The sequence below is a fragment of the Lygodium microphyllum genome, chromosome 25, assembly GCF_053477565.2.
Source record: "Lygodium microphyllum isolate KBCC chromosome 25, Lygodium_microphyllum_v1.1.10, whole genome shotgun sequence".
In the NCBI taxonomy this organism is placed as follows: domain Eukaryota; kingdom Viridiplantae; phylum Streptophyta; class Polypodiopsida; order Schizaeales; family Lygodiaceae; genus Lygodium; species Lygodium microphyllum.
The window spans coordinates 16,414,662-16,428,231 of NC_141159.1; the positions used below are offsets into that span (position 1 = coordinate 16,414,662).

Here is a 13,570-nt window from a genome sequence, read left to right on the forward strand (position 1 = left end):
AGAGAGAGAGAGAGAGAGAGAGCCTAGGCCTTACATGTGAGGGCGGGAGGTAGGGAGGGAGGAAGGAGAGGGGATTTAATAAAAAAAAGGGGACGGAAAAAGAGAAAGGGAAAGATTACACGTGAGAGAGAAGAGGTTTTAATTTTAAAAAAATGAGATTTGAAAATGGGATAAGTTCGAGAAGTCCTTTGGAGGTTTGAGGCTTCCCCAACCGATAACCAAAATAATATAATAGTAAAAGCTTGATCAGAGAGAGAGAGAGAGAGAGAGAGAGAGAGAGAGAGAGAGTTTTGATTTAAAAAGAAGTTTAATTAAGAGAGAGAGAGAGCCTAGGCTTTACATGCGTAAAGGGGAGGTGGGATTTAATCAAAAAGGGAAAGAGAAAGAGAAAAGGAGAGACTATTCGTGAGAGAGTGGAGGTTTTAATTTTAAAAATAGAGGTTTGGAAAAGGGGGTGGGTTCAAGAAACGCTCTTGAGGTTTGGGAAGGGGGAGGAAATTTAATTAAAAAGGGGAAGGCCAAGAGAAAGGGAGACATTATACGTGAGAGAGAAAATGTTTTACTAAAAAAAGGGAGGTTTGAAAAGGAAGTAAATTCAGGAAACCGACTAAATGTTCCGAGCTTCCCAAACTTACAACCAAAATAATATAATAGTAAGATTACATGTTTCACACAAATTACATTTTTCTTTTTGCGAAAAATATGATATCAACAACTTAATCACAACCATTCGGAACCTTGGTGAATAGTTGAGGTGGCACAAATTTCGGATGTATGCAAAGCCATTTTCTTTCCAATGAGTTGTGGCACAAATTTCCGACGTATGCAAAACCATTTTCTTTCCAATGAGTTATAGAGAGTTTGTCTAGGACGCTTCCATGGGTAAGCGCTTGGTTTAACTAGTAATATGCACTCTACCGTCATTGATGTGGGAACTTGGGAAGGCTGTCCTGATTAGACGCATCCTCCTTAGAAGATGTACGACGGTACACTAGCTACCACTATACGGCCTCACATGCAAACACCCACTCGCACATCTCTCTCTCTCTCTCTCTCTCTCTCTCTCTCTCTCTCTCCCCCCGTTACAGAACGATCCTCTTGGGTGATTCAATTCATTCATTCAAATTTCATTAGCGAAATTGAAGTCGAGCATTAGTAATTATTCTCTCGTAAAGCTCACCTCCATGCGGCACCATGGCACGATATTATAGTCCTAAAGCAATCAATCAATTCTAACCTTATTTAGGCCGAGTATACAGAAAGCTGTACGTATCATGAGCTCGGCTCCTCCTGCATCCTCCGACAATATTTTCCGATCTCCTGCGTCTGTTCATCATCCTCTTGATATTCATCGCCATGAGGACGGTATTGCTACTTCTGATGTTGAGAAGCAGACCGCGGGCCAGCCGGCGTTTCATATTTCGATGAGCTATGGCCTGGATTTGAACCGCAATATTATGATAGTGGACGATGACGATATCACATCAGCAGCTCCTGCAGCAGGTAGTATGAGAAGTGATTGCGGTCCTGTGAACGCGCATGAGAGGCGGTATCAGCTAAGCTTTAGTGGCCTTTCAACTCAATATCAGGATCTCACAGATCACGTCCGGATTAAGTCGGCTAGCCCTAACTGTAATACCTGCAATGTGAATTCTTATGATGATGATGATGATCCGGAACTTTACAACCTTAACGAGATCATGATCAAGGAAGAGATCAGTGCAGACACAGGCCAGAGAGCAGAGGGATGTATTAAGAGTGTTGCCGGAGGTGACCGACATGTGCCACTCAATCCGCGCGGGAGGATCCAGATCCGGCCCATCCAGAACCCTAGCAACCGCCAGGTCACCTTCTGCAAGCGCAGGCGCGGGGTCCTCAAGAAGGCTCACGAGCTCTCCGTGCTCTGCGATGCACACGTGGCGGTCATCATCTTCTCCCACACCGGCAAGCTCTACGAGTTCTGCAACTCCAGGTGCTTGCTCTTCCTGATACTACTACTGCTTGCATATCAAATACCGATCTTTTGTATCATTTGCCATCAAATATGCAAATATACAGTACCTATTACGTAGTCTAGCTCTTTACTGCTTCAGTGCAAGGGGTTGAGTGTGTGCTTCCAAATAATGTAGGATGCCCTGGCCTTATATAAAACTAGTGTTGCTTGGTTAGCTTCTGTGTTTACAGAGTACTGGAGTCGTGTATTACTTAGTGTGACGAAATTGAAAATCGTGTTGACTTAATTATTAAAACAGAAACAAATATTGAACAATATATGTGGCATATTTTCTCTAGGTTTGAGAAACAAGAACAAGTAGAAAACCAGTGTCTATTTGAATGTTTACCCTATTAGACATTGCTGAAGGCAATGTTGTTAAAATGAAACTTTGCTTAAATGAAGTTTCATGAAATATATGTGGTGGGTAGAGTGTTCAATGAAAATATCATCGAAGTGATTTGCTCAACTTTTTTGTATTATCTTGATTATTCTTCAAGAGTGTAATACAATTGCATGCTGGAAAATGTGCACAATTGTCATTGATCACGAAAATAAGTTAGGGGTTGTGACCTCAAATATGTGCTGATTGAAATTAACAGTATTGAACTAATGGTATTAGTAGACAAATTAGTATGGGAACAAGAGTGTAATACAATTGCATGCTGGAAAATGTGCACAATTGTCATTGATCACGAAAAGAAGTTAGGGGTTGTAACCTCAAATGTGTGCTGATTGAAATTAACAATATTGAACTAATGGTGTTAGTAGACAAATTAGTATGGGAAAATTATTGATGTTGTGTGAAACAAAGCTACACTCACAGATACCTTCTAAAAGCCATTGTAATGTTTTAGTAAGTGTTAACTTGATGGATAAACATGAACATTGAATGCCCAATTGGCATAAGAAACATTATCTAACTCTAGTGTATTGGATAATCAATTCTCTATTTTTCCTCAAACTAGCTTGTTGAAGAGTATTTATATTGTTCACATAACATTAGTTGTATAGGTGAACTTAGCATTCATAAGCTTAGTATATTTATGAATACAATAAAGAAACCTTGTTTTTTAAAAGGTGGGTTCATTGGAAGCATATACTCTTCCTCTCATTTATAAAATGCTTTAATTTTGTAGTGGAGCCATATGGGTCCACAAGGGTAGGTATATTGGGCTGATGGTATATGGACCTTACATGTTTTTACATGAGAATTGCTACCTTAGTAATGTTCAATCACATGTTTTATATTGCTTTTGTTATATTCTTTTTTTTGAATTGATGATTCTTAGTAGTATCCATCACTTGATAGAAGGTTGTATCTAATATTTTGAAAATTTTATCGATATCATAGATCTTATCATCTTATCGACACCAAAAATTCTAATGATTGTGAATGAACATTAGACTTACTAAAAGTACATGTTGGTGTTGTTCGTATTGGTCTAATGTGTTGATAGTTTTCAGTACAAATGAACAACAAAATAGAAATGTTAATGTACATAACCTTTGCTTATATTGCTTTCTTGTCATTTTACAATTGCCTCATGGAAAAAAACTTGGAATTATAAATGGCCCCTATAACAAGTATTTGTCATATCCACCCATCTATCCCAATGAAGTGGTTAGTTGTATCATCGAGCATCATTTATATCCTAGTATCATGATTGAAAGCAAAGTAATGATAATGTGGCCCATAAAAACAAATCATTGAGGGGAGTTGATGCTTCAATCTGATGTTACAAGCTACTATACAGGAGACCTATATCTAAATTGACATTTAGAAAAGCTAATATTTTTCCTATTATATTTTCCAAACTCTTTGTTTTTCTAAGAAACTAACATGCTTAGGGAAAGATGGGTTGAAATTATATGAAGTAAAGGGTATGACTCAGTTTACCACAAGCATTAAGGTTCTTGTTATTGATGACTCAACATGCCCACATACTTGAGTACTCATCAAGCTAGCTTTCTTGGTTATATGTACTTTTAGCTCATATACTTCCAATTACTACTATTGTAGGATAAAAAATGGAAGAATCTAAGTGAATCGAAGGATACACTAATACTATAGAACTCTCTTCTTTGCGATGAAGGGTATACGAACGGTATGGTGGATATGCAAATTTCTAAAACTCTAGAAATCTTGTACTCACTTATGTGACTACAAATATTAGACATTGGTTGTGTTGATTTGTACAACACTATAAATATTATGCACATATATTTGACTACAAACATTAGATGTGTTTTTTTTTGTATTTGTACTCATGGTTACTCAATTATTTATAACTCACAAAAAATGTACTAATGCTTATATCCATGTGTGTAGAAAAAACATATAGGGATCTAGCCATGTGAGGGCTAGATCCTTGTTATGAATATCTATTATGTTTTCACACATGGATTAATATGTTGAAACGTGTATAGAATCCCAAGTATGGAGAATTATAATCTAACACTAGGTATAACACAAGAAAGGCACTACAAAACATGTGGGAGTAAGAAGAAATTCAATAGTGTTTTGGTTATATATGAGTTCATAAAAATTTATGCAAACGGCATAGGTACAAAAATACACAAAAAAATGTTGCTATAGGGCTCCTATAGGGTCACAGATCCTAATGCTAGAAGCAAATCCCAATTAGAGATCTCATCCTTGCATAACCCATATCGATCCAATACTATAAGGAAAAAAACATAGATCCTAAGGACCCTAGAATGAAAGAAAATTTGCAAGCTTGCTAGTATATAATAACTAATTATCTCTTCTCAACACAAAAATAACTTATCCATAAGTTGAATGACCTTATGATGCATTGCATACTCTTTCTCAAATTTGGTCACCAAATGACTAATGAAACCATATTGCAAAAACATAGAGACATAGTATTGAAGACTAGACAAAATAGATAGATAATTGAAATGGTATATTGAATCCCAAAAATAGGATGTAAATAATTTGATCAAAGCATAAAGCTTACAAACTTTGTCTCGAAGAAGGCCATTTGGGACTTGAAACATGTGATGAAAAGCCAATCACAATAGGAGCAAGCGGTGGCTTTCTTCTTTTATGGCTTCCACTTATCAAAGGTTTTTCTTTAACTCATCCTTGATCTTTTGCCATTGCCTCTTATGAGGGAACCTAGGTTGCTCTAACCCATGGTAATGGGCATTACTACCTTATAAAAAATATGGGATAGGTGCTCACAAATGATTATACATTTGTAAGAAGTAGAAACTTGATCAATGGCAAATAGCTTTGGAAACTCAATATGCAATTTATATATGATATAATATTTTGGTAGCATGACTGCACAACAAGCTCATGCAACCTTGCAATGAGTTTTTCCTTTCATTGTTTATGACCAATTTACTTGTTTATTTAATGATGATCATATATGACTTATGGAAAGGTCTTAAGGATGCTCATCTTGACTTGTGAGGTACGGTACTTTTGAAGCGAGGGGATGGTCGTTATCTATTGATGGGCTCCCTCATGGCTGGAGGGATGATTGCTAAATTGGGGTGACCTTGGTCACATTGAGTGGAGACAAGGATGTGATTAGTGGTTTGGTCAAGGATATCAAGTCTATGGATGAGAAAAGAAAGGTTCATATTGGTATGGTAGGTTATGAAACTTGGAAGCAACTCAAAAGCGCCAGAACTTGTAAAGCCATGGTTCTAAAGATTTGGAGTTTATTTTCCCAATGTAGATAAAGTTGGATGAGAAGTAATGATAGAATATCCATATGAAGACAGGTAGGTGGATTTGAGAAGCAAATAGTCATGCAAAGGTTTTTTAGTCTATGATATCAGGGGGAGGGGGGAATGTTGAGCTAAGTGCTAATGAGATGATGAGGCAACATGGTTACCTTTACCAAAGTTACAACCACAATGATTATGAAAAGCTAAGGAGTAGTGGTGATGAGTGTGTGGATTGTACACAACACTAAGAGCTGACTATTTTAACTATACATTCAAAGTAGATTGAGATAACTCTTGTGCTATCACAAGCAATCGAAACATAGAGTTGTAGTCTATATTAGCCAAGAAGTGTCCTATTTCATTTATGCAGCATTATGCAATGCCAATTAGTAGCTACCTTTGAAAAAACAAGCAATTCATTGTGTAACGTTATTCCAGGCTTCGTCTCTCTTCCTCCTTATTTGTTTCTCTCTCCCTCTTTTCTTGTAGTTTGGCTCCCCTCTCCTCTTATTGCTAATGATGAAGACATATCATTACAATAAATTGGCTTTTGAAAAATTGTTTGACATAAATTTTTATTATATTTAATCATTAATTTTTAAAAAGTATATAGGTTGCTCGAAATTATATCAGATGCAAGGATTTAGGTCTTTAAATATTATACTCCACTTCATCTTGGCATAAATCATTAAAAATGTCTAGATTTATATGCAATTTTTTTCTTAGAGAAACCTTCAACTCATTAAAGTGATGGTTCTTATCTATGCAAGAAAGATCTTGCTTGTCATTGTCCTAGTTGTTAGCCAAATCTTACTCATTAGCAAACTCTTGTTGAAGTTAGTTAGGATCTTTCACTTCTTCATTTGCATTAGAGTCTAATTTAACTATCTAAAAAAAATCATTGCTCTCTTCTACTATATTATACTCTTCATGCAACCTTTGAGAGCACATAACAACTTCTACCACATAGATCCAATGCTCATCCAATGAATTGGGACTAAAATGACTTATCTGCAAAATATCTCATATGATAAAGTTGTGTAGAGTGAGCACCCCTCAAAGAAATGGATGGAAATGAGGTTTAAAACGCTATTTGCAATGCTTAGAAATAAAAAAAGTATTGTGCAAGTCAATTCAAAAGTTTGAGGAGCGTATTTTTATGAATCTCAAAGGCTCCCTTTGGGTAGTTGCATGTGGATCCTCCATCACCACTTTGTACCATTGAGTTTCCAAGTTCAATATGTAAAAAATATAGTAATGGATCCCCCAAAATTGCTTGATTCTTCTAGTAGTACTCTATTTTACCTACCATAGTATTTGCATGTGGCCTTCTGATGACTCTTGTTTAAACTTTTCCATTACATTGTAACCCAAGATGGGTAGCTCTTTATAACTCTTCATACAACCACCTTAAGCTCATGAAGACGAGTAATGCATCTAGCCACTATGGATAACCCACAAGTTGTGTTCTTTGAGTTACGTTGAAGGCTTGAGTTCCTAGCTCTCATTTGTCATTTGCAACCTCGTATAAATCAAGCCACTACTTCATGCCTAGATAATGCATCATATAAAACCTACTTATTTTTTGTAAGCTAGTTATCCTTCCTCTATTTTTGAAGAGAATGTAGTCATTAGGGTAGGTATGGATGCCCTTGTAGTTAACACCCAATGATTGCAAGAAATTTTTCTCATTACAAGTGTTAGCCATTATATTTGTTACTGGTAAAATATGATTTGTTAACAACCTACAATAAAATTAGTTTACAATATAATTTATCTCTTGAACCATGCAATATTATGAGGTATGCTACAAACTTTAATTGTATGCCTAAATAAGGTTGTCACACTTGCATCGATCAATCCATAAATACTTTGTAAGTTAAGCAATGAAAAAGACATCTTTAGATTGGATATTTTTGATCCCTCATAGACCTATGTATTTACCTAATTTTCTTAAGGCATTCACAAAGGGGTCATTTTCATTAAGAAGAAATTCTATCATTCTATCCATGTTCATGTTGGTTGGGCCATCTCTATGTGAAGAGTCTCATTTTCAGCTCCTCCACTAGATGCCTCCTTTGGTGATTTTCCTTGACCATTTGTGAAGAGCATATTACCTCCACTTTTAGATTTTTCTTGCGGCCTACAAATGCATTTCATTAGTTGATAGAGCTGGCCTCTTCATGAGAACCCCTTACTCTATAGTTTACAAGTACTTCAAATATAGTCATACATCTTGTGCATACAAAGGATAGAGTCCTGAGGCATACGAAAGAGAAGTTAACTTCTTCCACTAGTGGATGTAATTGGAAGGCATCAAACATCTCATAACTTTCTATGTGCCTGTGTTAGAAGTTGTGTGAAATTGCTCTCTAATAGTTATATTGCACTAGGTGCATTATCAAGGTATTCTCTCATTCATCTATCTCTCGTTCATCAAATTATTTCGAGCCTTGTTTGAATTGCATGAAGATATTGGCATGTCTAAGTATGGAATGCTTAGTATAAACTAAGCCTATTAGCCTAAGCCTTTAAGTTTTTAATGATGTTAATCTTAATTTTACTATAACTTTTTGAGTTTGTGTAAAATAATAGTAAATGGATGCATATAAAACTTAAAGAAGTCCTTAGATTTACTTGACATTTATTTGGCATGAATGTAATGCAAGCATAAACAAAGGCTAGGTGCTTCATGCCTAGATCCTCCTGGTGCTTCATGCCACTATTCTTTTAGGCCTTTTGCACTAATATTAGAAGGATTGATGTCAATAACACTTAGCACACTTTGCATCCTAGCTCACATTTCATCTAGCAAGAAGATTCATGGGTGATTGAGTCATATAGAAGCAAACCATGTGTGTATGTTGTGGTTGCATAGACATTGGCACTAGTTTCCTCTCTCCAACAAGACCTTCTCTGAACGATTTTACCAAGTGATTGAATGACTGAATGATTGAGGATATGGGAACTAAAATAAATAGGCATAACATAATTTCCAAAACCATTAGGTTGGCTAGCTCTATAGATCCCAAAAGAGATTGAAGGGAATCTCTGGGCACAAACTTTATTTGTTCAAGTCCTCCATAGAGGATAACTCCATGCCTTGTTGATTGAACCTAGTACAATATCTACATATTTTTCCACATCTCTAAAGTGGTATTCTTGGAGATAACTATTGAAATAATATCTTTAAAAATATATCAAAGTAAACTAGAATATGTATGTGCATCGTCTAACCACCAATGTAAGTATAACTTCTTGGTAGTTGTCATGGTCCCAATTATTTGGAATAGGATCCAGGATATGAGGATGGACAATAGGTTCAAGTACCACATGCCACAATCTACTTTGCACAAACCAAGATTTCATGACATCACTACATGTGAGACAGTTGTGATGATGCTCCCTTTGTCACCTAACATTGTAGGTACTCTTTGCCAGAGACATTGCCAATAAAATGCCTATACCTTTTCATCTCCATGTCTAAATGTTGTACTTTTAGATTCAAATCAAGAGATGCAAAGTACCTTCGAGATGAGTACCCAAAATTTTTATAGATTTAGTACAAAAAAAAATTGGAGCAACAATTGTGTGACAATGTACCTTAATTCATCCTCTAGAAGCCTTGTTGTAATCTTTATAGTTGCAATGTTGAAAAGGAATGATTCCAATTTCTTCAACCTTAAATGTATTGCTTAATGTTGTTGATTGTTGAGAAGCTTATATACACCTAAGCTTGTCTACTATTGAGAAGTCTACCCACGAAGTCATTTCTACTACTTTTCTTTTACCTTTTATCTTTTCAATATTCATCTTCTTTATGTGAACAATTGTATAGCTCTATCTTAACCCCTTACTCTATATCATTTTTACTTTTCAAATATTCTTGTCAAATGAATGTACACCTTTTGGCTAATACACTTGCATAAAAGAATAAAATATAACTTCCTAAATTAAACCTTAAAGGAATATGTATTTCTATATCATTTAATTAGAAAGAAAAACCCAATTAAAGACATTTCATACTCGATGTAAGCTTGAAGAAGCGACCAAAGTTGGACATCTTGCATATGCATACAACCTCTTGAAATATTTAAAAATCTAACACCTAGGTAGTCAATAAACCTTTCGCAATATATCAAGCCTCTTTATTTTAGTTAATTTTCTACATCTAACAAGGGACCTAAATGGGAAATTTGACATAAATTTCACTAATCTATTGGGCCTATAGTTAATTTACATTACCTAATTTTAAAACAAAAAGGGTATTTTATCCTTCTATTAGTCTCTCTCCTCTCTCTTTTCCAAATTTTCTTAAATTCACATAAAAAAGAAAGTAGCGATTATGCAAGTTTAACTACTCACTTAGCATACATAACAAAAAATCACTATTTCTTTCTTTCTCACTCTTTCTCTTCATTTTTGTTTCTTTTATAGCAAAAAAAACTAAGAATAGAAGAAAAAAGACACAATGAATCATACAATCTATAATGTCAAATTGTTTTTCTCTCTTCTTCTCACTCTTTTTCCTCTCCCTCTCTTTTTATCTTTTATTCTATTTTTATGGAATAAAATGAGCAACAAATACAATTGTACATCCTACATAGCTCATTCTCTTGCCTTCTCTTACTTAATTCTTTTTCATGCTCCCTTTGATACACTCTCTCTCTCACGAGCACATGAAGATGGCACACCCATGTGTTTTGTGCATGTTGTTTATGTAGTGTATAAAGTAAGAGAAATAAGAAAAAGAACTAAAGATGCATAAAAATGGAGGAAAGAATGATGTATAGTGTACTCGAGTATTTTAGGTTATTGCAAAGTGGAGAAATGTGCAAATAAATTAGTATTCTTGATTTAGGCGTCTTTAAAAAATAGTATTGATATTTGCACTAATATATGTATTAGTGTATACACCAAAACGTGCAATGATATATGCGATGGTATATATGGGTGCATATATTGACACAAATATGTTGTCATATATATTGATGAGAATATTGATAATTTTAATGGATCATATATCAATGGTATGCCAAGAAACATGGAAGCTATTAGAAACTAGCATCACAATAGTTTCAATCTATTGTAGTGTATGGACAATTATTTTTCCATTGTAGAAATATGTTAGGGTATATACCACAATTTATCATGTCTTGCTTGTGTCTCATAAGCAAGGCCTTGTTATGGTGGAACTTGTGGTGTCATAATAGCATAGTAATTGAGTAGCAAATCCAAGCTACTCTGAGAGGCAAGTGTTTCTCACCCTCTATTGAGTCACTTAAAATGAATAAATATTTACAATTTCAATGGGAAAATTTTATAATTTGAAGCAATTGGGCTTCCTCTTATAAGTCCACTATTCAAAGTTTAGAACTCTTAAAAGGTGTGTACCTCAATAAGAAGTAACATAGCAAAGTTGCTAGGTTTTAACAAACCTTATGTGTACTAATATGTACCTATTTGGAGTTCATGAATTGAATGACCTTCATAGATTCTCATTTGAGCTTAGGATTAAATGAAAGAAGTTAGCAAGAGTAATCAACATAGTAGAGTTGCACAACCTAGCCACAACAATTTGAGGAAGATTCTTTCTTCTTAGGAGAGTTTGGGCCAACTACCATGGGACCAACCATAAGAGGATTATGCCAATTAGGCCATCAATGCCCAAGATGACAAAACTAACACACAATGGCATTGTTATCTATGTAACAAACTTAGTCATTTCAAGCACAATGTCAAAACTAGGGTTGAATGAAAACTGTGAATAGCCCTTGATCTCCATGAGGTAGGAAAACAAACTAGATAAAAATAATTGTATAATTGAGGTGAGTGTAAAAGAACTAGATCAAAATATTGTATAATGAGAGTGAGGTTACATTTGATCCAATTGTTGTTAATGAAGTGTGGCACGAAATGATGAGGGTTATAAGTGACAATCCAAAAACCAATAAGTAGTACTCAATCTTGAGATATTTGCAATCACATCTATTTTAGTCCCTTTGTAAGGAGCAATGAGGGCTCAGAATCAGAATCCCATATGCACAGAAGGAGAAAATGCCACCACTCAATATCTATAAAGCATTTTACTTGCACTTTGTTTTTAATGTAATGATAATACTCTTTTCTTTCTAGTAAAGTGTCTCGTCACCGTTAATACACAAGATTGTGTTTATAAGTCCAAGTCTCAATCTTGGAACCTAATTAACTTGTGTGACAATTTGTCTTTGTCAGTGTCCATGTCTTAATGAGTTTCTTCTTCCTCTTTCAACCTCCATAGCTTTCGCATCTACCATGCTCTAGATCCAGCATATTCTAACATGGTATCAGAGTGTAGTTGAGCATGGCTAAGCTCATTTTAGTCGCTCTTCACCTCTGGTCCATCTCTACTCAGCTCAGTCTTAGTCTATGAACTCACTTTTAATCTCCACCTTCAAGCTTGCCTCCATGGCTACCATAGCCAGTAGCACCCTGTCAGATTGAAGCTTTCATATCTCTCTCCACCGGTCAAATCCCTTTGAACTTCCTTCTAGACAAGTGTCTCTCTACTTTTCGGTCCTCCTTGGCATCTCAATCACTGACATTGGGTAAGTATAGCTTCAATATTGTGATTCTTCATAGTTGCTGCCTTGTGTGTTTGGCATAGCTTGCAGGATCTACTTGACTTTGAGGGCTGAGATCTCTTCAACCAAGTCACATCTTCCAGAGCTTCCTTCGATGAAGATCTTCTCTAGGTCAAGACGCTTCATCCTACCACGGAAATCGTTGATATTGATGCACGCTGAGACTTGCATTGAAGAAAATGTGGAGAATTGTAAGAAAATGCACATTTTGCTATTATTCACTTTCCGCGCTTAAATCCGGCATCAATCATGACATTCATCATGGGGCTTTGGTGGAGCATGAAGAGCGCTTAATTTCCATAAAAGTGTTTTTCAAAATGATCAAGTATAGCTCCTGTAAGGTCAGAAAAATCAGGCTGCCACAAAAACCCTAACTGTGACTCCATAGCCATTTTCACCTAAGCTTAAAAATCCCATCATTTTCTCTCTTTTGCCGCTTGGAACAACCCATTACTACTCGATCTACTGTTCTAGTGTCAAATAAAGAAGAAGAACGTGGATTTATTGATGGAAGTTCAATGATCCCGAACCGAGAAGATTTGAGTTCGACATAAACTTGGACATAGTCTTTACATAGTGTGTTTTTACACTATGATTACTTGTGTCTCTTGACGCATTGTAATATGCTCTTCCACTAATAAAATTTAAGAATTCTCGAGTTATTTGTTGCTACTCCATCCATCTAACATTGGCAAAGACTCTCTAATTGCTTGCTTCAAAGGAAGTTGTGTTTCATACCTGGAAGACCCGCATTAAACTCATCCTAATGAAGAAGGGCCTTTGGGCCATTACTATTGGAAAAGAAAAGAAACCTCGTGATGCAAACCTTGCTATCACTTGGCAAAAGAAAGATGATAAGGCTCATGCCATTATCAAACTAGAGCTAGACGATAACTATATTCACCATGTGGATAACTGTAAGACTTCACATGATACATGGAAGAGACTTGACACCTTGTTTGGTGCATAGTCTAAATCATCAAATTATGGTCTCTTGATTGAGTTTTTCAGGCTTGAAATGAAGTCTAGCACATCACTTGCCACACATCTGAAATTTCATGGAAGGACTTCTAACCCAACTTGCAGGAATCAACATTAAAATGGAAGATGTTTGCATCGGTGTTCTACTTAAGAGTTTGCCTCTTGAATATAATAATGTTTCAATAACTCTAATTAATATGCTAAACCTTGAACTTATTGATATCCAGGTATCATTGTTAGAGGAGGAAAAGAAGCTAAAAACTAA

At 35.6% G+C, this 13,570-nt stretch overlaps 1 protein-coding gene across 2 annotated transcripts in view; it reads left to right on the forward strand.

Moving 5' to 3' along the window:
- The first annotated feature begins 971 nt into the window (after window positions 1–971).
- Window positions 972–13,570, forward strand: part of LOC148013943 (floral homeotic protein AGAMOUS-like) — an 83,075-nt gene continuing 70,476 nt past the window's right edge. Inside the window, exon 1 of one of the 2 annotated variants that reach the window (XM_087666715.1) lies at window positions 972–1,972. In XM_087666715.1, coding sequence (XP_087522841.1) covers window positions 1,275–1,972 — 698 coding nt within the window. In that variant the 5' untranslated portion in view covers window positions 972–1,274. The remainder of the gene's footprint in view (window positions 1,973–13,570) is intronic. The other variant, XM_087666714.1, reaches the window with a different exon arrangement.